The following is a 24,402-nucleotide window of genomic DNA, read 5'->3' as shown; positions in this document are numbered from 1 at the left end:
AGAGGGACAACATGAGAAAACATGATTACTTTTATCTGTAACCATAATTCATTGAGTGGTGGTTACCTATGCAGTCATACATGGGCACTGCATATGCCATGGAGAGGTTTTTCAAGCTCAAAAATGCTGGAGGGGGGGGGAGAGTCCTTTCCCCTCCCTCATGCTTCTTTCTCTTTTCCCAACATTCAAGCAAAGGTTGGATACACACTTTTCTTGGATGCTTTAGGATGCTTAGGGCTGATCCTGCGTTGAGCAGGGGGTTGGACTAGATGGCCTGTATGGCCCCTTCCAACTCTATGATTCTATGATTCTATGATTCTAACATGCTTAGGAGAGGGAGAAGAGTGCCCTTCCCTCAGTTCCTCACTGCTTTGTTGGAGAGCATTATATTCCGCAGAGCTCACAGTGGGGCAGGAGGGAGGGCTGTGTGACTGCACAGAGCACCACTTGATAAACAACAGTTACATGTAAGTGCCACCCTGTTTTCATCATTTTGGTACCTGTGCAGTCCCCCCCATGGGAGGTTAACAAGAGGTAGGAGGCAGGTGTGAGGTGTTTAAGAATGGCTAGATCCTTCTCATTTGATGTCTGCATTTTTCACGGTGCCAGGTTCCCTGGGGTAATGTTTTGCATCTCTGGAGAGGCCATCGTGACTCATAGCAGAAGCCAGCTGCATTCAGGTGGAATGAACTGTAAAAGGGCAGTCAAGTCCATACCACAGTAAAGTATCTTATCCATCTGGGGACAGATTAAACATTAAGTCTTGCAGTCCACTCTGGATTCTGAGCAGGAAAAGAGCAAGTTTGTATCTCTCCTGAAGAGACTGTTCCTGTTGGGGTGCAACAGCAGAGCTCTGCGAGTCTTGCAATTATGGAAACAGAACTAGTAAGGTGATGTCTTGGTTCAGGTGAGTCATGGTAAAGCACCTCAGGGAGATATTCAGCAGGTGGTTGTAGCAATGCTGTGGTGCCAAAAATAAATGTTTGGGAAAAGAGGGCTGAGAGGGAGACCCTGATGTCCACTGATCCATCTGACAGATGTTATGGAGACCAGGAAAATCACCTTTAGGTTCAGCAGACTTGCTTAACAATCCAACTAGTACAAGGGATAGGTTCACTGTGGAACTGGAGGCTGGAGAGAGGGAAAGTAAGCTAGTAGACTCTGCAAGAATAGTTTGGATTCCACTTTGGCAAAATGCACCGAACTTCACTTAACATGGGTATTTAAATAGATTGCAGCTACTAGTTGCCGTCTAGCCAGCTTGGTGTAGTGGTTAGGAGTGTGGACTTCTAATCTGGCGAGCCGGGTTTGATTCTGCACTCCCCCACATGCAGCCAGCTGGGTGACCTTGGGCTCGCCACGGCACTGATAAAACTTTTCTGACTGAGCAGTGATATCAGGGCTCTCTCAGCCTCATCCACCTCACAGGGGGTCTGTTGTGGGGAGAGGAATGGGAAGGTGAATGTAAGCCGCTTTGAGCCTCCTTCGGATAGAGAAAAGCAGCATATAAGAACCAACTCTTCTTCTTCTACTGGATGATGAGGATAAACCTCCATGTATTTATTCGGCATAGAAAGTATTCAAAACATTTCTTCCCAGGAAGCACAGTACCAAATCTAGACTGAGGATTGTTTCGATTTGGAGAAAACTGAAAATGGCAGGCTAGTGGCTTTTCTTAAATTGATTGGCAGGGGCATGTCCTGAGATTGGCCACATAGCCAAATGAAAGCAGGACATGTTTGGGTGAATGGAGAGCCAGCATAACATTGACCTTCCATCAATGGTACTTGGAGGCATTTCCAAGAGAGTTTAAATCCCAAGGTTCCTGGGATTCCAAATCTGATTGTTTGTATTGGCTGTTCAAGTCTCTCCCATTTTAGAATATGAGAGCAGGATTCAGCTACCATTGGTGTGGACCTTAAAAGGTGCAGTTGAGGGTGTCCACAAATTATTTGATGGTTCCAGCTATTTTGAGTGTGAATCCTCCTGTGCAGAGTGGTCTGAAGTTATTGGCTTACTTTTAAACAGCTTTATCTGCACTTAATATTTGTATTTTAATCTGAATCTATATTTGTTGCTCGATTGTTGAGTTCCTAACTTGTTTTCTGAGGTTCGGTTTTTGTTCCCTTTTTGTTTTTCACCCTAGCGTCAGGCCATATTACTGAGGCCTAGCTCTGTAATATAAACCTGCCAAGATTTTGCTTCAAATAGCGACCAGTTCAGCGTGAGGGGTTTTGCCTCACAGGTCATACACTTCTTGAAAGAGCACCATGTGCCTTTCTTTTCTTTTTGGAGGCCCAGCTCTGTAAAATTTTCATCAAATATTGACCAATTCCGGTCTTTTTAGGCTCTTTTTTGTTTCTTTTCGTCTCAGTGGCAGCCAAGAGGAGGGGAAAGCACAGTTTGGAGCTTCAAAAACCTCCAGGGCTGGCCCGTGCTTGCACAGTGCCCATGTGTGACTACACCAGGTACCACAGTGATTAATAGGAAATGAATGCAGTTGGTCAAGTGCCAAATCTCCCCTCCAGTTGCCCTGCCAGGCCATACCACCCCACACCTGCACACATATTCCCTAGCATGCAGATTAGAGGGTGAAGCATTTAATTGACTTAGAGCGCCAGTTGTACAGATGCGTTGTGAAAGTTCCCAGCTAGGAACTGCCAAGTGCAATCCTAAACAGATTTAAGCCTTTCTAAAGTCCACTGAATTCAAAGGGCTTACGCCAGGGGTAGTCAAACTGCGGCCCTCCAGATGTCCATGGACTACAATTCCCAGAAGCCCCTGCCAGCGAATGCTGGCAGGGGCTTCTGGGAATTGTAGTCCATGGACATCTGGAGGGCCGCAGTTTGACTACCCCTGGCTTACGCTTTGGTGAGCACCGATGCCCAAGGCAGCAGCCCTGTGGAGGATTGACGGCGGGGCACCAGCCGGCCCCCACATGCAGGCACAGAGCTCTGAGCCTGAATGTGGGCTCCAGGTGGTCCACCACCCCTCCCCTCCATGGCGCTGGCCACCCCAGGCTCGCCGAAGCATACCAGAGCATGCAACCCCAGCTTACACTGTGCAGGGCCCTGATCCAGATTGGGACCACAGCACATGAGGGGAAAGGGCTCCCCACTGGGAAACGTACATGTACTGATTACAAGTGATCAGTTTCTCTAAGGTGGCAAATAGCAACTCCCCAAAGCCATTTCAGTTTGGGCAAATGGCATGAGGTCTGCAGTTCCAAATCGGGCTCCCTTAACACCTGGGACCCAGCATGGAACTTCCAGAGCACATCCCACTAAACCCTCCCCCGTCTCTTGACAGACGGGGGGGGTTCAATGAAATACCTGTCGCTGTCAAACTGCGTTGTCATCCAAGAGAGAGATGCAAATCAGTGATTTCAAATGCCAATAACGGATTAATCACGTGGAAAGCACTAGAAAAGACGAAGCAAAGAAGTCCGTGGTATGAGTAAACCAGTTTATTTCCAACAATATATATAGAACGGTCATTCTGAGGCTATTCTGAAAGTAGAGTCTGGCTTTCTTCGGCTGACCATATACATACTGAACATTGTATAACAGACTGAAGGGAAGAAAAGGGGGACAAACCATGCAGGCTGGAGAGTTTCCTTTTTTTAAAAAAAAAATCAACACTGTTGCATAACTTCAGTTTTTAAAGGAGCAAACAAAGAAAAGTCTTTTTAAAAAAAACCCTTATAAACTCTTTTTTATCATATGTTACACATTTAAAATCTATTTACAAAATAAAGTGGAAGAAAAGGAAGAGAAAAAAAAACAACTTTACAGAAAATATTTGCATAAAAGTATAAGAACAATGCATACCTGTTATAGTAAAATAGTTTTGTTCCGTTTGCGATTCCACACCGCAGACATGCCTCATCCGCACCTGCTCAAGGCCTCAATGGAATGGCTGGGAAATTGGCATCCGTTGTCCTTTCCTACCACGGAACTGCTGCCCAAATTAGAGATTAAAGTCTCCGATGCTTTGTGCTTGTGTTATGTCCCCCTTGGCCATAATTCTCTATTTTATGGAATTCATCTCCCACCTGTCTGCCAGCACAAGAGCCACCAAGGTGGCTGGCAATTTTTAACCGTCTTCTTCTGCCATTTGTCTTATTCAATCTATCACAGGCTGAAACCCTGTTGGACCTGCTACAGCAGGGGTAGTCACCCTGTGGTCCTCCAGATGTTCATGGGCTACAATTCCCATGAGCCCCTGCCAGCAAATGCTGGCAGGGGCTCATGAAAATTGTCGTCCATGAACATCTGGAGGACCACAGGGTGACTATGCCAGTGTTACAGCATGTACTCCGGAGGGCATGCTCCCTTCAGAGGCCGAAAACGTTCCAAAACTCTGACAAAGATTAGGACTGGACAAACTTTTGAGTGCCATGGAACTATTCGCCATTCCGAGGGGACAAATAATGTACAAGATAGCTTTTGGTCGAAATTTGGAAGCCTGCCAAGTGCCTTTATATGTAAAAAATATTGTTTTTATGCACTTGGCAATTCTGGGACAGGTATCTGACAATGGCTACCGGACCAGGACTAGGGTTGTGTACGGCAGTGTCCGAATCGGCCGTTCCAGGCCGATTCGGACACCGCCACACACAACCCTAAACATGCTGATGGGTGGAAAACGCTCTTTGCTCTTCCCCTGCATAGTAAACTGTGGTTTCTGAATCAAAGGCCACCTGGCCATATCTAACACTTGAATTCTAGAAGATTTCAGTTCCAAATGCAAACCTGAAGCTCCTGGCACACCACGTAGGTTTGCACCCTCCTTTAGGACAAAATTTGGGTAACCGCTTCGGGGAGGTGGGGAGGGTGCTCTGGCATCAGCATGGCTTCACCCAGATGCCAGCTGGCCATTCCCTCTGTGCTGGCCATGCTAGTTCTTGGTAACATTGAACAGTTCCCATCACTCTGGGTCACACAGCTTCATGAGCTATGTGGTCCAGCTCTGGGCACGGCAGCTGAAGAAGTCAGGCCCTGAAAGCTTCTGCCGTAATGTGATAAAGCTGATCAGTGCCATGCGAGTTCTGTTTGACTACAGCTAGCCTGTGGTCAAAAGTTCCCGTAGGAGCTGCATAAAGCGTTTCAGAAGACTCCACGTATGGAAAACAACGAGAAAGCCATGTGGGATCCAACAAGGCCCATTTCAAGTGGAAGGGGCCGAATTCACAATGGAATCCCTCTGTGTTTGTCAACATGGCACCGTCTGGACAGCCATTACAATAACCATCCCCGCCTGCCAGATCATCTCCCGCCTCTGGATTTCTTCTCCAAGGAAGGTTGACCAAGAGCAGAGTTAATGCTCACATCTGCAAGCGTGCCTCTCGGGGAATCAGAGTTTGCACCTTTGCAACTGTTCCAGAGCAGGTTCCGTCACTCACATGCAAACCTGACCGCTTGCCTTCTCACCTGAACAAACACCTGGGGATTAGCAAGCTGTTCTGGTGACCCTTGGATTGGGCGAGGTGCGTGGCACTTCATCTGCAAGGGCTTCCAGCAACCCATGAACACACACGGATGAACTAGCCCACACCAATACAGATGCTTCTGAAGTCAGGCAGGCTTTCAGAAGTCTCAGGCAAGCATGAGCCTTCCAATGGTTGGGGAGATAGAACTCCAAAACCATAAGAATGCAAGAGCAGACCAGCGGTCCATCTAATCCAGCCTCCTGCCCCACGCAAGCAAGCAATCGGTCACCCTAGAGAGCCAATCAACAGGAGCGCAGAGACCCTTTGTTTTACTCAACTGGCCACCTCTAACAGCAGAACGCGCCTAAAGAGGCCCACAGAGACAAGGCTAATGCAAGACCTCTTGGGTCAGAGAACTACCAGCATGAAGGTGACGTTGTCCAAGTCATTCGGCAGTGGCACAAACCAACCCGGTGTTCGTACAAGTTACAAACCTGGGAGAATCCCGTTTTCCTAGCTTGCCTTTATCAGCACACACGAGTCTTCTAAAAAGGAAACGGGAGCCCAGGGGAAGGCTTTCATGCCCAGAAACTCAAACTCAACGCAAGTGTCCTTTCTTGTAAGAATAGCGGGCAGAGGGGGAGGCTTTTCTACCCTGCTGTGTAACTGAATAACCTTTTGGTTGTTTTCTTTCTGTCCAACACAGTGAGGAAGCCAGGGAAGGGGAGGGGGCAAGAGACGCTGTGTAAAAACAAACTAACTGTAGCACCAAGGATCACCAAATAACACACTCCTTTTTCTACACGGGTGAGCTTCAGAGAGCGACTGCATAGCACAAGGTGGTCAAGAGAAAGGCTCTCTGGCAGCGTGTCCGCACAGGGACATGGAGGGAGATGGACGCAAACACACTTGACCTACTGTCTCAAACGCACACTCTCACACAAACACATACCCCGGACAAATCGCAAAGTGCCAATCGTTCACCTCTCTGCACTGCAGATGGGGCGCACGGCGGGGCGAGCAAAAGGGAGGGGGGGGTGGACAGTCCACAAAGAAAGAAGAATTTGTACAGGAACCCTTACACACCTTGTGCCTTCTTGGGGAGGGAGGGAGGGTGGCTTCATCACCCACGTTCTCTTTTAGCACCAAAAAAGTTTCAAGGAGCTCTTACAAGGCCAGAGGCAGCCCACCAAATTCTACTATGCATAAGAGTGCTTCTCTCTGCTCCAATCCTTGCACACCGGAAGCAGAGCGCTGAGCACCGGAAGAGCTTTGTGGATCACCTCCTAAGGCCATGGCGGCACCAAAGACGGTGAGCTCGAAGAGGGCCAGAGAGCCAGTTCTGCGACAAACACTTTTGCCCCCGAGGAGCCAAATGGAAAAGGGAGCTTCAGAATGGCAGCAGGACCTTAAGGGGCAGAGGAAGAGAGAAGCCGTCTTGTCAGTTGAAGGCTTTCAATCAAAATCCGAAGTGGGGCCAGCTAGAGAGAAAGAAGGCGTGGGACCAAAGGAGGGCACCCAGATTTTGGAAGAGAGCGAGCCAAAAGAGGGTTGAAATGCAGGATTCTGAAGGAGCGGCCGTTTCAGTCCACTCCAGCAGACGTCTTTGAGAATCCTACGGCATCCTAAAGATTAGCAGGCTTATTGTGGCATAAGCTCTTTGCAGGCCCAGAGCTGATGTCACAATAAATCTGCTATATGACGTTGGTCTCCGAGGCCATGGGCGGTACTTCTAGGTATGCCCAAGTTTAGCAGGTCGCAGAAGATTCCAACTTCATCCCCCAAGACTAAGTCCAATCAGCTTCCCTCTTGACTGGCATTCAAGACCAATGAGGTTTAACATATATATAAATCTCACTGGAAGCTCCAACAAAATTCTAAGCCCACGTCTGGTTTGGGTTTCCGTTTGACATACACGAAGATGAGTTATGTTGGATTTAGCTACAGGTCTACCAAGATCAGCACTGTCTTCTCAGACAGGGAGCCGCACCACAGGGTCTCGGACGGTGGTCCTTCACATCCTCTATCGCTTGGGAGATGAAGCCCACCGCCTTTTGCATGCAGGGACGTTAATGGGGCAAAACATTTGGGTGGAAATGAGGCAAGGGTGGGCATGATGAGGCTCTTTGCTGGGGAGCCTCAAACATTTTTGGCTTCCGCTCTTCCACTGTCCTTCTCTTCCCCAAGTGAGTGAGGGCAGGAGAACGTAAGGTGGAAACGGGAGGGCTAATAGTGCCCCAACTTAAATCACTTCCCAACGTCAAAACACAGACAAAAGTTTCCTGCCAGCTTGGGGAGGCTTGCTCTGTCCCTGCCACACCTGCGTCAACTACTGCTCAGGGGATAAGGACAGGGGAGGGCGAATAAATAAATCTGCATGTCAAAAAAAAAAAAGGGGGATCATTAAATTAACAGCAGGGGGAAGGAGACCAGAAAGCAAGGGGAGAGATGCTTTGCTCTGCTGAAGTTTGAGGTATCAGAGAAGTCAAGGCAGGGATTGCAAGTGGGAGCTCCAGGGGAAAGCTACATCTGTGGCTGCCCATCCCCATGTCAAATCGGGGCGACTGGCTTGGCCAAATCCTTCTGGGCCTTCCAGCCAGAGCTTCCCCAGGGAGCTACCTAGAGACACTGGTGGAAGCGCAGGGAGGCAGTACGCCGAGGAGCCGCACGCCCCTCAGAGCCGCCCTTCCGGTGCTGTGGTTCGGCAGCCCCCTGCTGAACAGACGTCGCCACGTTTCCCTGTGCGGACGAGGAAGGCCGAGCTTTTGTCGACTCCAGGCTGCTCAGCCCGGAGTCCTTGTTGTCCCTCAGGTGATCGCGACTAGAGGAATCAAAGACCCCGGGACCCCCCAATCCGTGCTGGTCACTCCACTCGTAATTCAGGTCTTTGAGGCCGCCGGGCACCACCACAGTATGGCGCCGCCAGCTGTTCTTCTTGCGCCGTGTCTCGGGCGGGTGCGGCTTGCGCATCTGCACCGCCGGCACGTCGTCGGCCGAGCCGCGCAGGCGGAGGCGCAGCTGTTCGGCGAGGGAAGGTCGGACGTGGGCCTCGGCAGCCTCCGTGGGCTGCAAGGACTCCTGGCTGCCCGGCGAGCTGGAGCCGGGGACTTCGGTGCTGCTCTTGGAGGAGCTCTCGCTGTTGCGGTACGGCCGGGAGAGCTTGCGCCGCGCCAGGGTGTCGCATTGCATGAGGTGGTGGGAGCTGAAAGAGGCCCGGCTGTGAGCCACTTTGTCCGAGGGAGGAGTCGCGCCCTCCCCTAACACCTCTCCCCTGGCCTGTCCGGGCATCCCAGCCTGTCCCGGCCCGAAACCGTTCTCGGTGTCGGTCTCCACGTGGCTGAACTCACTCCGCTCGTCGTCCGCCTCCTCCCCGCGGCTCTCTGCCACCGACTGCACCTCGGAGCACACGCTGTGATCGATGGTGGAAAGGGTGGAGTAGCCAGAGACGATGGAGCGGGCGTCCGGGCTGCCCCGAGGAGCTGCCCCCTTCCTCTCTTCGGACTCTGCGTCTAACCTGGCAGGGAACGCGGCCCCGTTCTGTGCATCCGGGGTGGAAACTCTGCCCCTGCTGCCCTGTGGCCTCTCTGCCTCTCTGAGCTCCTCCTGACCCCCCGCCTCCTCCTCTTCCTCTTCCTCCTCCTCCTCCTCGGTCCCCTTCATGGACGGCTTGGCGGCAGACTCGTGCTCAGAATCATCGTCGGTGCTGCTCCCGAAACGTTTGGCCTCCCTCCGTTTCTTCCTCTTGTGGGCGACGGCTGATATGAAGGAGATGGCGAGCATCTCCTTGTGGCTGTGCTCTTTCCGTGAGCTCCACGAAGCCTGTGGGCAGCAACAAGGGAGGAGGGCAGTCAACGGTGGGAAAGGAAAAGCACAAACGGGCACTAGGTTGCGTTGCCTGGCTGAAAGGATGGGTTCATCCTGAGAAACAAACTCTGGGACCCATCTACATGGGCAGAAAGGGGACACAACCGTAAGCATTACCGCAAAAGGGTCTACCCTTAGGGGTGCCCGTGGGTGCTTCTAACTGGCCACTGGAGATCGGACTGGCTGGGCATATTAGAATAGTGTTGATTCAGTAGTATCTGTCACCAGGGTGGTGGTTTTATTTGGAGCCTCTACAGAGATACCTGGGAGCAGGTTTAATCAGGAGTAGGGACAGCATCCTGGCCACAGGCAGGTACCCTTGTAGCCTGGATCACTCAACTACTTTGGTCCTGACCCTGGCAGCGGCTCTCCAGGCCAGCCTTTCTCAACTTTTTTACCATTGAGAAACTCCTGAAATATTCTTCAGGCTCTGAGAAAGCCCAGAAGGGACACAATTGTGCAGAATACGGTTGAGAAGCAGAATTGTGCACATGCTCACCCGGGGGCCCTCCCCTTCCCACCCCCTCCAGGCCCATCCCACCCATTTGGGAACCCCCCTCCGGGGCTGTCATGAAACCCTGGTTGAGAAAGCCTGCTCCAAGGTCTTGGGTCGAGGTCTTTCCTCCCAGCTGATCTTTTTTCAGTGGCGATTAGGGTTGGGCGTGTCAGCGTCCGAAGCGGCCGTTCGAATGGCCACTTCAGACACCGAAGCAGCCAACCCTAGGGACGAGGCCTAAGGGGCAAAGCATTTCCCTCTGGATGTGGGATGGGAATGTCTGGGGGCTCCTGCCCTCCCGCCCTCCCATCCTCTCCCCCCAAGGCTCTGCTCTCAATACAGACGGGTTCCCTTACCTTTGATTTAGCTGTGCCACCGTTGGTTGAATCTGCAACCATCACCCAAAAAAGAAAAAAAGAAGAGAGCATCAATTAGAGGCAGGATGTGGAGAGTGGATAGGTAGGTAGGGACGTAGATAGGTAGGTAGGCAGGTGGGGGGTGCATAGCTGCCCAAGGAGAAGGAGACGACAACATCGTTGCCCTCCTGGTAGTTTCTGTTTTGCTTCTTAGAGCCTCCTGCTCCCAAGCTAATTTTGCTTCCCTGGCTCGTGCCTGTGTACACTGTGCTTCCCAAGCCCCCTAAAACCGCCAGCCGTCAGAGCCTCAGGATGGGCTTCGATGGCACCGTTCCTCTTCAGCGGCAGAAGTGATGCTCGTGGACGGCAGGTGGCTTTCCCACCTGCCGAGGAAGGGAAGGGGAGTTCTGTCCATTCAAGCGTGCTTTGATCCCTAACTCTCCTTCCGCAAACTTGCTCCACACGTTGTTTTTTGGGGTCCGCTACCCCACAGCAGCACGATTAGGCAGGGAGGGGGCCCAGAAGGCTGCAGGGGAAGGGGCCAGGGCAGAAGAGCTGCTTTCCTCTAGCGTGACTCTTCTCATGTTGCTCAAGGACCAACCTGCCCCTGCAAAAGGGATCTGGGATATATCTGTGTAGATTCTACACACCTTCTTTGATTCTCGCTCTCCCTCATGCACACACACGGAACTCACAACTCTGCCTGCAAACTCCAGGTAGACACATTCCTGGAGATGCAGGGTGGGCAGGGTTGAAGGGGAGGAGGGGCCTGCTCAGGGTTCCAGGCTATAGGAGCCCACCCTCCAGCCATTTTCTCCAGGGGAAGCTGACCGCTCTAGAACATGTGTAACTCCAGGAAATCTCACCTGGACGTTGGCAACACTACTCACAAGCTTACTGTCTTATGGACAATGTCTTTAGGATTGCTACCTGCCCTCTGGACAACCTTAAGCCATCTGGCCCTCTTGCCAATGAGACAGGCATAATTTTTGCCCCACAGAGATGCCTCTCTTTCCGGGAGAGAAGGCATCTGACAACATGGCATGGATAAAGGGGAAAAAAACTGTTCGGGGATGCCAGATTCAGAGGCTGTCCTGATAGATACTAAGCTAACTCCCCTCCACCCCCCCCCCGAGTAATGCAGATGTAGCATTTCATATTACAGGTCTCCCCTCCCCACAGGCAGGCTCAGGGAAGTAAATGGAACAGCAGCGTCCACAAAACCTTTTAAAAGCACCGCAGTTCAAAATTATCTGTCACTGTTTCCTTCCCTTGGCTCCACTGGCTTTCTACCTTTCTGGGCGGGGAGTAACCAGTATACCTGGAGATGCCGAATTGGGGGAGGCGGAGGGAGGCCCATAGTTAGCATTTTATCCTGTCCCTGATAGGCTTGTGTGTGTGGTGGTGGTGGGGGGGGGGGGAGAATTTCAAATGAAGGGCTTGTTTACATAGAGCAATGCAGCTCCTTTGGAAATGAACCTAGTCCCCAAATGTTGAGATGCAAAGCGTTTTGCAAGTACGTTTGCTCTCTCCTCTCATCAAATGTTTCAAAAAGAGAAGGCCAGTCTGCCAGTTCACAAACACAACTCCTGGAATTGCACTGAGGGGCTGAAATTGGTCCCGTCCCATTCCCCCCTGTCTGTAACTGAAAGCAAACCAAGCACACTGCTCCAAATTTTGTGGAAGGAGGATAGGGTTAAAAAGAATGCAGTAAGAAAACAGACTAAATGAAAGTTAGTGTCCTTCTTTAGTGCCTGAAAGAAAAGGGGGAAGGGAAACTAGGAGCAAGAAAAGTACTGAAACAGCCTGAATGGACAGGGCACCATGAAGGAAAAAGTAGGGAGTCAGCAATGGTGACCTCGGGCCATGTGATACAAGCAACAATGCTACCAGCCAAGCCAATGGAACAGCCTTTTTCAGCTTCTGACTGTGGAAATATTCATCAGGCTTCAAGTAAGCCCAGAAGTGATGCCAGCTGGACACACCTTGCTGCCACGCCCCTGGAAGTCATATTTTTACAGTGTGTATAGCATCACTAATAAATGAAATGCTTGTTAAATAAGAAGCTAGTTTCATTTTTGTGTGTGCAGTACCTTGCCTGAGCCTTGCTGATGAGCAGAAAGCCGCTCCGTCCTCCTGACTCCTCCCCAGGTTAGTTCACACACACACACACACACACACTGGTGGAGAATGATTGTCAGTCCAAGGACAACAGAAGCAAAGGTAAATGGAAAGCTTGCAGGGAACTGAGCTTTTGTTCCCCTGAGAGGTGATTCATGGGATAGCAAAACCAACATGGTGTCATGGCAAGGGAGTTGGTCTAGGAGACCCAGGTTCAAGTGCCCACTCTGTCATGGAAGCTTGTGGGGACACCTTCCACCAGTCACTCTCCTTCAGCCTAACCTACCTCACAGGGTGGTTTTTCAGGATCAGGAGACAGAGAGATAAGAGTAAACCACTCTAAGCTCTCTGGACAGAGAATGGGAATTTTAGGAAAGATTTACTAGACGGCTATCTTCTGCTGGACTAGTGACGGTTCTCCTGATAGTTCCTGGAGTACTATCCACTGGCCAAGATGTACAGCAATCTTGAATAAATCCCCAAAGCAACTTACAATGCTCTGGGCCTTGGCAATGGTGAGTTCTAGACAGGCCTGACCCAAATGCAATCCACCTTGAGCAAGTCATGAAGGAATGCCTTCTGCGCATGCGGGCATGGAAAAGGGCGCACTGCATTCCTACCCGCAGGAGTGAGCTCAGAGCAACTGCAGTCCATGATAACAGGAGGGAGGGGGGGTCAGGTCTTCCCGTTCAACATTTCACCCTTTAGATCAGCGATTCTTAAACAGTGGCATGTTGGTCGCCGTAGATATGCCCTGCCGTGTCCCACCCCCAGTAGTGGGAGCTTCCTTCAAAAAGCTACAACAGTCCCTAACTTCGCAGAGCAATGCCCAGGAGAAAAGGTGATTTTGGGCAGTGCGGTCTAAGTCCCGGCGATGCAATCCCAGCCCTGCGTGTCTGATCACATGCTGCTTGAGTTTTAACAAAATTAAAAGCCAAGCCAGCCATTTCCAGCAAAAAGCAAGCAGCAGTGGCAAAGGGGGCGAGATCCAGGGCAGAGACGGGCAGGAGGAAACCCAACAGAAAGTACCAGCACAAGGAGACACAACGGCCCAAGTCCACTGACGAGGTGTTAATTGTTCATTTTTTACGGGAGTAGGGAGAAAGGGGGTGCAGCCCCAGGCAGGTGGTCTGTGCAAAAGATCCCTCCCGCCCCAGATCTGCCACAGCAACATCTGTAACAATGAAACCACACAGACAAGATAATGGATGGCCCCCCCCAGGCCCGCACCCTCCAGAGTCTGCCCCCCTCCCCAGGCCCACGTGGAGTTAGTGCCTAGTGATGACGAGAGGGAGGCCAGGCTGCAAAAGGGGCTTGTTTTAATTACTGATGGATTATTATTCTATCCCATGCTGCGTATTTCAACAGCGAAGCTTCGTAGACTTGGAGGGGCTTTTTTTCTTCTTTTTCTTTTTAGCATTTGGTAAGTCACATTGATAGGATAAAAATTCAACATATACATTAAGTCAACAAGGATCTGCATGGAAGTGACATTGTTTCGGTTGCTTGTGATAAGAATTTCCTCCCATTTAACCCAGTTTTTGCTTTTGTTTTAAATGAATCTGGGGTGGGGGGGGATCTCCTCAACAAACACCTTAAGTGGAGTACGGATCAACTTCTGCACATTAGATGCACCCCACCCCCAATAAGGAGAGCAGCCTCCACTTTCGCCCCCAAATCCAAACAGAAAGTAGCCATGTTGGAGTCTAAACCTCATCACGGGGGCTTGCCACATGAGATCTGCCACTTCAGCTTGCTGGGCACCGTGGACAGGTTGGTCGGGAGCCAGAACGACCACACACCCCTCCCTGTCCCCCAGTCGCCTGCCTCAGCCTCTCGTGATCACTCGATGGAATTAGTGCATGAACACCAGAGCACAACCACACTGTACCAGCTCTAGAGCTCCGGTAGATCCGCTGAAGGAGGGAGGAGGAGGAAGAGGAGAGGAGAAAGAGGAGACGAGAGAAGGAAGGAAAGAAGACAGCAAAAAAGAGTTAAGGAAGTCCGTCACGTCCAAGGGGAAGAACCCACTTAACCGAATAACCACCCTCCCTGCACAGACACAGTCAGAACTAGGGGAAATCTTCCTCCACGGCTCGTACACTGGACTCTCTCCAAGACACTTGAAGGGTAATCAGTTTGCCTTTGCCCGTAGGCTATTATATTGGTGTAATAAGGGTGGGATGAAGGGAGGTACATTTTCTTGGTGATACAAATTCAGATTGGCCCAGGGAAACCCAGGAGAGAGGCATGTAGGGGGGCTAGGACACGGATGGGGAGCACTATGGCTAAGTGGAGACATGCTCAGAACTGGACGAAAGGCATCCTTTGTGGCCTATGACACAAGGGATAACATCAGGAAGATGCTGGTCTCCCTGTTCAAAGGTCCACCCACAGGAACCACTCCAAGAACTCCTTACAGCAGGGGTAGTCAACCTGTGGTCCTCCAGATGTCCATGGACTACAATTCCCATGAGCCCCTGCCAGCGTTTGCTGGCAGGGGCTCATGGGAATTGTAGTCCATGGACATCTGGCGACCACAGGTTGACTACCCCTGCCTTACAGCCCCCAGTCTGTAGTCCATCTTAATGCTTCGTGCAAAAGGCAGCCAGCACAGAGAATCTATCATTGAACTGGCTGGATTTTTAACCCTGAATTTTAGATCTTAAAACCTGTACTATATTTAATTATTGTGTATTTTAAATCCTGTTGTAAGCCGCCTTGAGTCCTCTTGGGAACAGCAGGGTAAAAATATATATAAAAAATAAGTAAAAGAAAGAAAGGTGATGATTTATGCTCTAGGGGCAGGCGGTTGACTCTGCCACGAAACTACTAAGGAAAGTTCACAAAGCTAAGGGAAATCAGAGCCCAGAGTTGCACACATTAGAACTGAGAGCAAGCAGGCGGGTCAGGAAAGGAAAGAGGGTTGCCAGTCCCCGCACTCTGGTGTAAGTGGGGTCCCCTGTTACCAGACCCCCACACACACCATCCATCTATCAGCTGGCCGATGCCAGGAGAAAAAAGGCCAAGTTGGCGTTGCTGGTGATGTGGTGACATCACTTTGGTCCTGCAAACAGAGTGATGTCATCATACCAGTGATGTCCAAACACTCTGGTATTTGAGCAAAACCTCTATGGTAGAAGCCACTTTTACCATAGAGTTTTTGCCCAAATACCAAACTGCCACTGTGACATCGCAGTGTGCTGATGTCACTTCCTGTGCATGCCAAAAGTGACATTGCCGGTGATGTCACTTGGTCCTTCCTGTCTCTCCTGGTAAGCCACCGCCCACCTAACACCCTAAGGGACCAGGAAACTCTAAGAGGGAAGGAGGCTCTTAAGGACCCTTTTGTTTTTATGATACAGCAACTCAGGGGGAAATGAAGCCCAGAAAAATCAGCCAGAACTCTGCACCACGGGGATTCCACTGGATGTTGGTTTCCTCCCAGTGGCTCTCTTCCCCGCCACACTCCCTGCTCACCTGAAGCGTCTCCCGGTGCCACCGTTGTCCTCCTGATGTTGGGCAGAAGGTATTCGATATTTGGCACTGACTGGGCCTCCTGCTCATCTACCGGGGTCTGCAAAATGGGCACATAAGTAAGTGGTTAGGAAGCAAAGGATGGTTGCTAGAGCTTCAATGCTCCCTGGTTGTCCCTGCTTGTTCCAGAAGAATGAAGCAGCAACAGGCACATCTCAGGAGACTGGCCCAGGAGTTCTTACAAATAAGGCCTTAAATGGCTGCTCCAAGAGGCGGAGCCAACTGCAAAATGGCTGCTGCAGGAGGCGGATCCAACCGCACAGAAATAGCTCAAGAGCAGGGGAAAAGAGGGACAGTTTAAAATTACACTGGGGGGGGGGAAGGGCAGAGAGAGAACAAAAACAACACTGCAGCAGCTGCCTCCTCTAAAGCCAAACTGTGGCTCTTCAGATGTCCATGGACTACAATTCCCATGAGCTTAATAAATAAATAAAACGAAGGGGGCCTTCTTCATTCTTTAGTGACTTACCGTTTCACCTTTATCCTCCTTCTCGCTGAAAAACCAGTCTGACTGCAGGGAGGAAAAGACAGAGGAGAGATGTCAAAACAAAGCCGAGACACGGACAAAACATGGCCTGCATGAGTAAAGATGGAGGCACATTTAAAGAGCAAGCTCTTCCAGGGAGGGGCCGGGGCAGCCCCACTTCCTTACACGGTACAGGGACTTCCAGTTATAACTGAACACAGGGGGTTAATTTACCAGTCTTGCCATGGCAAGAATCACCGAGATTATTAAATACGAATGAAACGTTTGGCACAAGGCAGTATTACTAAATAACAGTTCCTGCTGAGCATTTAGTGTCAAACTGTGGGATCCTCTGGAATTAAGCCTCAACAAGGAATGAATGCAAAAGGGCACCTCTTCTCATAAGTTAACCTGCCTCCCCTTTTTATATTATATTATAAAATATATGTGAGGCAGGTTAGCCAATTAGGAGCACTTCACTTTACTCTTACCCTTCCCTAGGCCATCATATCCCCTACTGCGTGAGCAAAGGAAGAGGGGACAATGGGCTTGGGGAGAGGGGGGAGGAGTCCAGCCCATCCTCACGAGGCCAATACTACAGAGCACCACTACGGAACTCATTAGAACAGTGAGATCCAGGTAATGTCATAGAATCATAGAACCATAGAGTTGGAAGGGGCCATACAGGCCATCTAGTCCAACCCCCTGCTCAATGCAGGATCATAGAATCATAGAATCATAGAGTGGGAAGGGGCCATACAGGCCATCCAGTCCAACCCCCTGCTCAATGCAGGATCATAGAATCATAGAATCATAGAGTTGGAAGGGGCTATACAGGCCATCTAGTCCAACCCCCTGCTCAATGCAGGATCATAGAATCATAGAATCATAGAGTGGGAAGGGGCCATACAGGCCATCTAGTCCAACCCCCTGCTCAACGCAGGATCAGCCCTAAGCATCCTAAAGCATCCAAGAAAAGTGTGTATCCAGCCTTTGCTTGAAGACTGCCAGTGAGGGGGAGCTCACCACCTCCTTAGGCAGCCTATTCCACTGCTGAACTACTCTGACTGTGAAAAATTTTTTCCTGATATCTAGCCTATATCGTTGTACTTGAAGTTTAAACCCATTACTGCGTGTCCTCTCCTCTGCAGCCAGCAGAAACAGCATCCTGCCCTCCTCCAAGTGACAACCTTTCAAATACTTAAAGAGGGCTATCATGTCCCCTCTCAACCTCCTTTTCTCCAGGCTGAACATTCCCAAGTCCCTCAACCTATCTTCATAGGGCTTGGTCCCTTGGCCCCTTGGCCATAGGAACCAAGAGGAGTCTACTAAATTCCAGCTGTTCCTCTACATCCTGGGTTTCTTTTGGGGGGGGGCATCTTCTGGGCATGGATTTGGAGCCACTGTGGGTGGGCAGGGAGTTGTGAGTGTCCTGTACTGTGCAGGGGATTGGATTAGATGACCCTGGAGTTCACTTCCAACTCCATGATTCCATGATTTTTGGGGGGGAAAGAGGGAGAAATTCTGAGAAATATCCAGCCACCACCTGGAGGCTGGCAACCTACTACCAACCAATTTTTAACCTTTAGCACTCTGTCTCAAATAGGGTTGCCAGATCCCCTGGCCAAGGCAGGAGTCCCCTAGGTTTAGGGTGCACTTCTCCCCCCGCCACCCCCGCCCCCAACCCTTTCCAAACTGGAAGAACACTGCAAATTAACCCAACAGTCTGACATTACCTGGAAGTGATGCCAGCATGTTGGCAATATTGGGGGGCAACGTTCTGGTTTCAGGGCAAAACTCTATGGTCAGAAGCTAATTCTACCATGGTGCTTTTGCCCCAAAGCCACAACATCGCCGACATCCTAACACTGCCATTTCTGAGTGATGTCAGCGCGTTGTGCTAATTTGTGGTGCTCCTCTGCCCCACCTGGAATGCGTCCCCTTCCCCACATCCCCCAACGTCAGCTACGAGGGATGTGGCGACCCTAATCTTAACCCGTCCCCTTGCTGCCTCTGGGACCCCCATGTCTCCACGTACCCCCCTGGCCCCTTACATGCTGGATGAGGGTCTCCACAATTTTGTAGCGGTCAGGCATGTGTGTGACCATATCGGTCATGTTGTCCTCTGATGTCCTGACAAGGGTCGGGCCGAAGACCAGCGCCAGGTTCCGGGGCTCCATCTGTCAAAAACAAGCCCAGCGAGGAAGGGAGCGTTAACACGAGACTTGCTTCTTGTCCACATCTCACCCGAGGCTATCACCCGAGGACTTTGGGTGCTAAGCATGGCTGCAGAACCTGCAGAGGCTACCCCCCGGGCAGGGATGGGGTCAGCTCCTCGGGAGCCGTTTCTAGGTTCGAGCCGGAGAGCTGGACGCTATTTCCAACTCTTCCTCACCTTTGCCTCAACTACCTCCAACAGCTAAACTAAAAAAAAGACAACAAGAAAAACATGCCGGAAGCACCAAAGAGGAGGAAAGAGGATTAAACTGATGAGGATGGGGGGAAACAGATAGGAACGGATGGAAGAAGGAGAAATCAGAAACAGCAGCAACGCTATCTGCTGACTGCTCTCCCTTGAGGCAGGAGAAAACCTGAAAAGGTAGAGGAGGGGTGGTTCCGGTAAGGAACACAGGAAGGGGAAGGGTCTTTTTTTATGCCTGCCTCCCTAGCAACAGAGGAGATAACCACCCGAACAGATGCCTCACAGAAACAGGCGGAAAGGGACCATTCTCTGCCTCCAAGGAGTCTACAATTAAGATGAAACCATTTTTCATATGCAGTCCATGGAATGAGCCATGTCCATTGGATTTAGAACCAGCTCAGTGTCTACAAGGTTCCGGGAATAACCCTTGTAATAAAGCCTTACGTTTCCAGAATTTTTTTCTCAGACTTCCTTATGTTGGCACATGAGCAGTGCATACACACCTTATGGTTTCTTATAACCTAGGGAGGGGCCATGGCTCAGGGGTAGAGCGCTTGCTTTGCATGCAGAAGGTCCCTGGTTCAATCCCCGGAAGCTCTAGTCAAGAGGCCACGGTAGAAGGGGATATGAACAACCTCCCTATCCAAATCGCTCAAGACCTTCTGCCAATCAGAGCAGACCACACTGACTTTGACAGAACAACAATTTTGATACATTATAAGGCGGCTTCAGCTTCACGGCCTTCCAGAGAAGAATTATTTTTAAAAATAATGTAAAAAATAAATTGGTTTTCATCCATTTTTTAGTGTTTTTACTATGCACGACTCAGCTATTGCACTACTCAGCTACTGTGTTAATTAAAGATAACACAAAATATGCATTTAAAAACATCTTCCTTGGAAGCATTATGGCAATGTTTCTTTTTTAAAAAATAAATATTTTCTTCCACTGCTGTGACAGCAAAACAGCACAAATTAAAATTAATAAAAAGGTTTTGGGTTTTTAAAATCCTGGATTAGATGATCCCATATATTCAGCCTCAAACGACATTTGAAAGCAAGTATCCCCCATCCCAACCCAACACTGTATCTGCTGGGTCACCACAAATCTTTGATATTATTTTAATTTAAACCATAACTTCCTATTGCATATTTCTTCGGAACTGGAGAGAAAGTTAAAGGATTAAGCATTACCTTGTTTTTCTCGGAATGGTCTGCGATCGTCTTTAGATGTCCCACCAAGAACTTGAGCGTCTCGTAGTAATAGTCAGGTAAGTCCCGGATCTGGAGGTAGTAAGGGAGTGGGGAGGGAATGCTTTAAGTCTGAGCTCTTTTAGACAACTTATTTATTTTTATTTATTTATTTTAGATTTATATGCCACCCTTCCATACGGCTCTAGGCAGTTTACATATAACATCACATAACATGGTAACATAGAACATAGAATATTTATATAACAACAGATAGATAACAAATATAACAAATAGCAATCACAACATGTCAACCAGAACAATATTTAACAGGAACAGTGACACAGCTTTTGGTTGGTCAGATTCTTAGGGGAGGGGGTGTCTGGGGGGCGGGGGCAGTGAGTCCCTCCCTCCAATGAGTCCCTCCAGTGAGTCCCTCTGCTTCTCTATATCCCTTAAGATTCCTTCAGAGCCAGGGTAAAATTATACCTTTTGTTGGGCCAAAGATTTGAAAAGGGAATTAGAAATCAGTCTGCCTACCAATTTGCGCAAAGTTTTCATCCTTTCACTGGCGTCCTCGATCCGATTGGCTTCAATGAAGTCATTGTATTTACCTGGGAGGGGGAAAAGGCAAACACTCAAAGATACGCTCAAAGATACATGAAGCTTCCTTATGCTGAATCAGCTCACGCCGGCAGGGGCTCCTGGGAATTGTAGTCCATGGACATCTGGAGGACCACAGGTTGACTGTGGATGCCCTAGAGGATGGTAAGCTCTGCCCATTTCTATGCTGGCCTGTTCCCAAATTCACTGGCTATCTAACAGCATGTTTGGGGAAAGAGAATAAGGGGGGAGGAGGCAAAACCAGCCTACGAGAAAGGCATACAACCCAATACCCTTTTCCCCAAGCCACTATTTTGCCTTTTTCTAAGTGAAATTTAGGGTGGGGAGGGACTGTTCCACTCCATCGACTGCTAAAGCGGGAAGGTAGTTTTAAGTTGGGCTTGCTTACCATCTGTAAACAGGGGTTCTGGGAGCTTCCGGAAGAAAGATTTCAACAGGCTGCTGATGACGTTCAAGTCTTGCCACCTCTGGTCAGCAGGAGATAAGAAAAAGATGCCATTACAGGGTGAGGATGGCACAGAACAAAAGTCTCTGAGACTCTGCTATTGCAAACCGTTGCTGATTTTTGGTCACGTTGCCAGGCCGTAATAGCAACATAGAAAGGTATTCGAGAGGCTTTGAACTCTGCTTGCATTTATTTTGGCCGTGTGCAATTAACAAACAACTGAGGAAGTCCAACAAAACGAGTTTATACCTAGAATAGTAGCCTTCGTTGTGTTGGATGGTTACTCGGAAATATTAAAGCTATTAAATATTCCTGCTTGGCTTAATATTGTCCTCCAGTTGAAATATAAGACTATATTACTGCAGCCTAAACAAATCCTTTGGAAACTTACAGGATTTATGGAGCCACACGGTTTTTCCCTGGCTGTTATAGCAAACAAAATATCATACGTTATGCTGAAGCATAATTTGTTTTCTGGTTGGGGGCGGGGGAGGCCTGGCAATTCTGCCAATAACAGATTATCTGCCTAACTTCCTTCCCAGGTTGTTGTCAGGATAAAACAGGGAAGAGAGGAATAAGAATACTGCCCTGAGTGCCTTGGGGGGGAAAGAGCAGGATTAAAATATAATAAATGTTCACAGTCAGACGGATCTTTCTATTGGCTGTGTTTCCCAAGTGTGAGGATTTCTTTGTGAGGAAAAATGGAGGAAGACAACAAACATGAGCATGCGGGGAAGAAAGAAGGCCCATTCTCCCGAATTTCCCCCTCAAATGTAGGTGGGAGGAAACAGAAGCCTTGTTTCTTCTGCTGATGCAATTTGGGAACCGCCAAAACTGCAGTACAGACCCAAGAACAAAATATTCATCATTTGTTCATTACATTAAATGACCATATTCTTTTGGTCTCTTATGTATCGACTTCATGTAACTTGGTCTGAACGACTGTAATAAAGATTGATTGATTGACAGTGGAAATATAAAGTTAATTCTGTTAAATTAACTAGAGAGCCAGTTTGGTGTAGTGGTTAGGAGTGCGGACTTCTAATCTGGCATGCCAGGTTCGATTCTGCGCTCCCCCACATGCAGCCAGCTGGGGGACCTTGGGCTCACCATAGAATTGATAAAGCTGTTGTGACCAAGCAGTGATATCAGGGCTCTCTCAGCCTCACCCACCTCACAGGGTGTCTGTTGTGGGGAGAGGAATGGGAAGGCAACTGTAAGCCGCTTTGAGCCTCCTTCGGGTAGGGAAAAGCGGCATATAAGAACCAACTCTTCTTCTTCAAAATTAGCAAACTGTGTCACAACATCCAAATACAGCCACATGATAACAGAGACTAGATTTAAGCCAGAAAAGGTTCTGATTTCTAAGCTTCCACGTTAAGTGTCTAAGAGGCCGGGGTCAGATTATGACACTTGGGGCTTAGTTTTTCTATGGAACAACGTCCATTCCTACAATATATTTATTTAAGAAATACATTTCTACAATTTACCCCGGCTCCATGCACACAGCCTGTACTACACCAAAAGGGCCAGTAGGTGTCAGTGCTACCCAACAACATAGGGATATTTTTCAGCAAAAATCATCATCAATCAAGCATTTCATTAAAAGGGCTAGGGCAGGGGTAGTCAAACTGCGGCCCTCCAGATGTCCATGAACTACAATTCCCATGAGCCCCCTGCCAGCATTCGCTGGCAGGGGCTCCTGGGAATTGTAGTCCATGGACATCTGGAGGGCCGCAGTTTGACTACCCCTGGGCTAGGGTGTACAACAGATTAGAGAACATACGTGTGTGTATGTATGTGTATGTGTGTAGGGGTTGCAGTATGCCACCAATCTCACCTCATCCTGTAGGTTGATTTCTGCAAAGCCTTTGTTGAGTTGTTCCTGCAGGCTTGACACCACGGCGTTGTTCCCGGGGACCCGGTAGATGCCCATGTACTCCAGACCTTTATCTTCCACCACTTTACAACATGCTTCTACAATCAGAGGAACTTTCTGCAGATGGCAAAAAAAAAACGTGGGAAACACAGATGAAGAAGAGTTGGGGTTTTTATGCCCTGCTTTGCTCTGCCCTGAAGAGTCTCAAAGCAGCTTCCAATTGCCTTCCCTCCCTCTCTGCACAAGAGCCATTTGGGGAGGCAGGTGGGGCTGAGAGAGTTTGGAGAGAACTGTGACTGGCCCGAGATCACCAAGCAGGCCTCATGTGAAGGAGGAGTGGGGAACCCAACCTGGCTTTCCAGATTAGGGGCCACAAATCTTAGCCACTTCCCCAGGCTGGCTCTCCTTGGTGTTGCTGGATCCCATCTTTGTGTGTTTTCTTAAAAGGAGACTGTAGTTTGTGCCACATCATCAATCAAACCCTTTGTGGATGTTGTGGAGGGGGCGGAAGGCTTTCTCTCCTTCTCTCCTCACCTCCATTTGGAGGTGGGTGGTTTTAAGAGCGGGGATTTTATGGGGTTTGAGTTATGCGATCAGAAATCAAACTCCACGCATGGCATAAAGCAGGGGTAGTCAAACTGCAGCCCTCCAGAATGCTGGCAGGGGCTCCTGGGAATTGTAGTCCATGGACATCTGGAGGGCTGCAGTTTGACTACCCCTGGCATAAAGGATTAGATTTCTGCAGGAAGGGAACTCCACTAATGTGAAAGGGCTAGGAAATGTAACACCAGCTCATAATACATCCCCTACATATGTTACACTGTTCCAGCTAATTTGCAATAGACTGGTCACCTGCAGCTATTTTATTTATTTGTTTGATTCGAAATGGTTAGGAACGTTCAATATATTTTCTTGCTCCTGTTCTGAGTACACCATCCAGAGACTTCACAGTGAGGGTCGGCACAGAAGCCAAAAGGAATACAAAATAAATAAAAATAAAGCAATACCTTGTTGTCCGGGGCCGGCTGGCAGTCTTCTAACCTCACACCGAAAGCCCTGGGCGCACTCTTTTTGTTTTTCTTCATGATGTTGATTCCCCAGGGGGCTTTCTGAGGGACACTCTCCTCTGGGCAAACAAAGGTGGGGAGAGGCAGGATTGAGAAGAGGAGGGATACAGCAAGGGGGTGGCGGAAAGTGCCGGCAAACCACAGGTCGACCAATGGTGACCCCGCAGGGTGTTCAAGGCCAGAGGCGTTCAGAGGTGGTTTGCCTCTGCGTCACCCCCTGGTCTTTGGAGGTCCCCACGTACGCTCTCAACTGGCAGAGCGCCGGAAACCTGGACCCTCCGCTGTTTCTTCACAAACCCTTCCTAAGTTTACACCAAACGATGCTCAAGGAACAGGAAACATTCAAAGCGAGGACTGCAGTGCAGAACATAGCCCAAGAACTAGAGTGAGTGTTTCATTTCGGCCCCCACCTCCCAAACCCATCCTTTCCAATGCTGTTTAGATACAGGCTCGGCACAAGTTATGCTGAACAAAAGCTCTGAAATGTTACAAACGGAAGGGGAC

The 24,402-nt window shown here is 49.5% G+C and overlaps 1 protein-coding gene across 4 annotated transcripts in view; it reads right to left on the bottom strand.

The window, feature by feature from the left end:
- Positions 1-3,451: 3,451 nt before the first annotated feature.
- Positions 3,452-24,402, bottom strand: part of ARHGAP23 (Rho GTPase activating protein 23) — a 180,528-nt gene continuing 159,577 nt past the window's right edge. For all 4 annotated transcript variants that reach the window (XM_077315773.1, XM_077315771.1, XM_077315769.1 and 1 more), the window contains exons 15-24: positions 23,839-23,957; positions 22,793-22,948; positions 20,896-20,974; positions 20,424-20,497; positions 19,887-19,976; positions 18,326-18,451; positions 16,275-16,316; positions 15,749-15,845; positions 10,148-10,179; positions 3,452-9,250 (exon numbers count right to left, since the gene is read on the bottom strand). In XM_077315773.1, coding sequence (XP_077171888.1) covers positions 8,051-9,250; positions 10,148-10,179; positions 15,749-15,845; positions 16,275-16,316; positions 18,326-18,451; positions 19,887-19,976; positions 20,424-20,497; positions 20,896-20,974; positions 22,793-22,948; positions 23,839-23,957 — 2,015 coding nt within the window. In that variant the 3' untranslated portion in view covers positions 3,452-8,050. The remainder of the gene's footprint in view (positions 9,251-10,147; positions 10,180-15,748; positions 15,846-16,274; positions 16,317-18,325; positions 18,452-19,886; positions 19,977-20,423; positions 20,498-20,895; positions 20,975-22,792; positions 22,949-23,838; positions 23,958-24,402) is intronic.

This window comes from Paroedura picta, chromosome 16 (genome assembly GCF_049243985.1).
Source record: "Paroedura picta isolate Pp20150507F chromosome 16, Ppicta_v3.0, whole genome shotgun sequence".
NCBI lineage: Eukaryota > Metazoa > Chordata > Lepidosauria > Squamata > Gekkonidae > Paroedura > Paroedura picta.
This window is presented reverse-complemented; position numbering and strand designations above follow the sequence as displayed.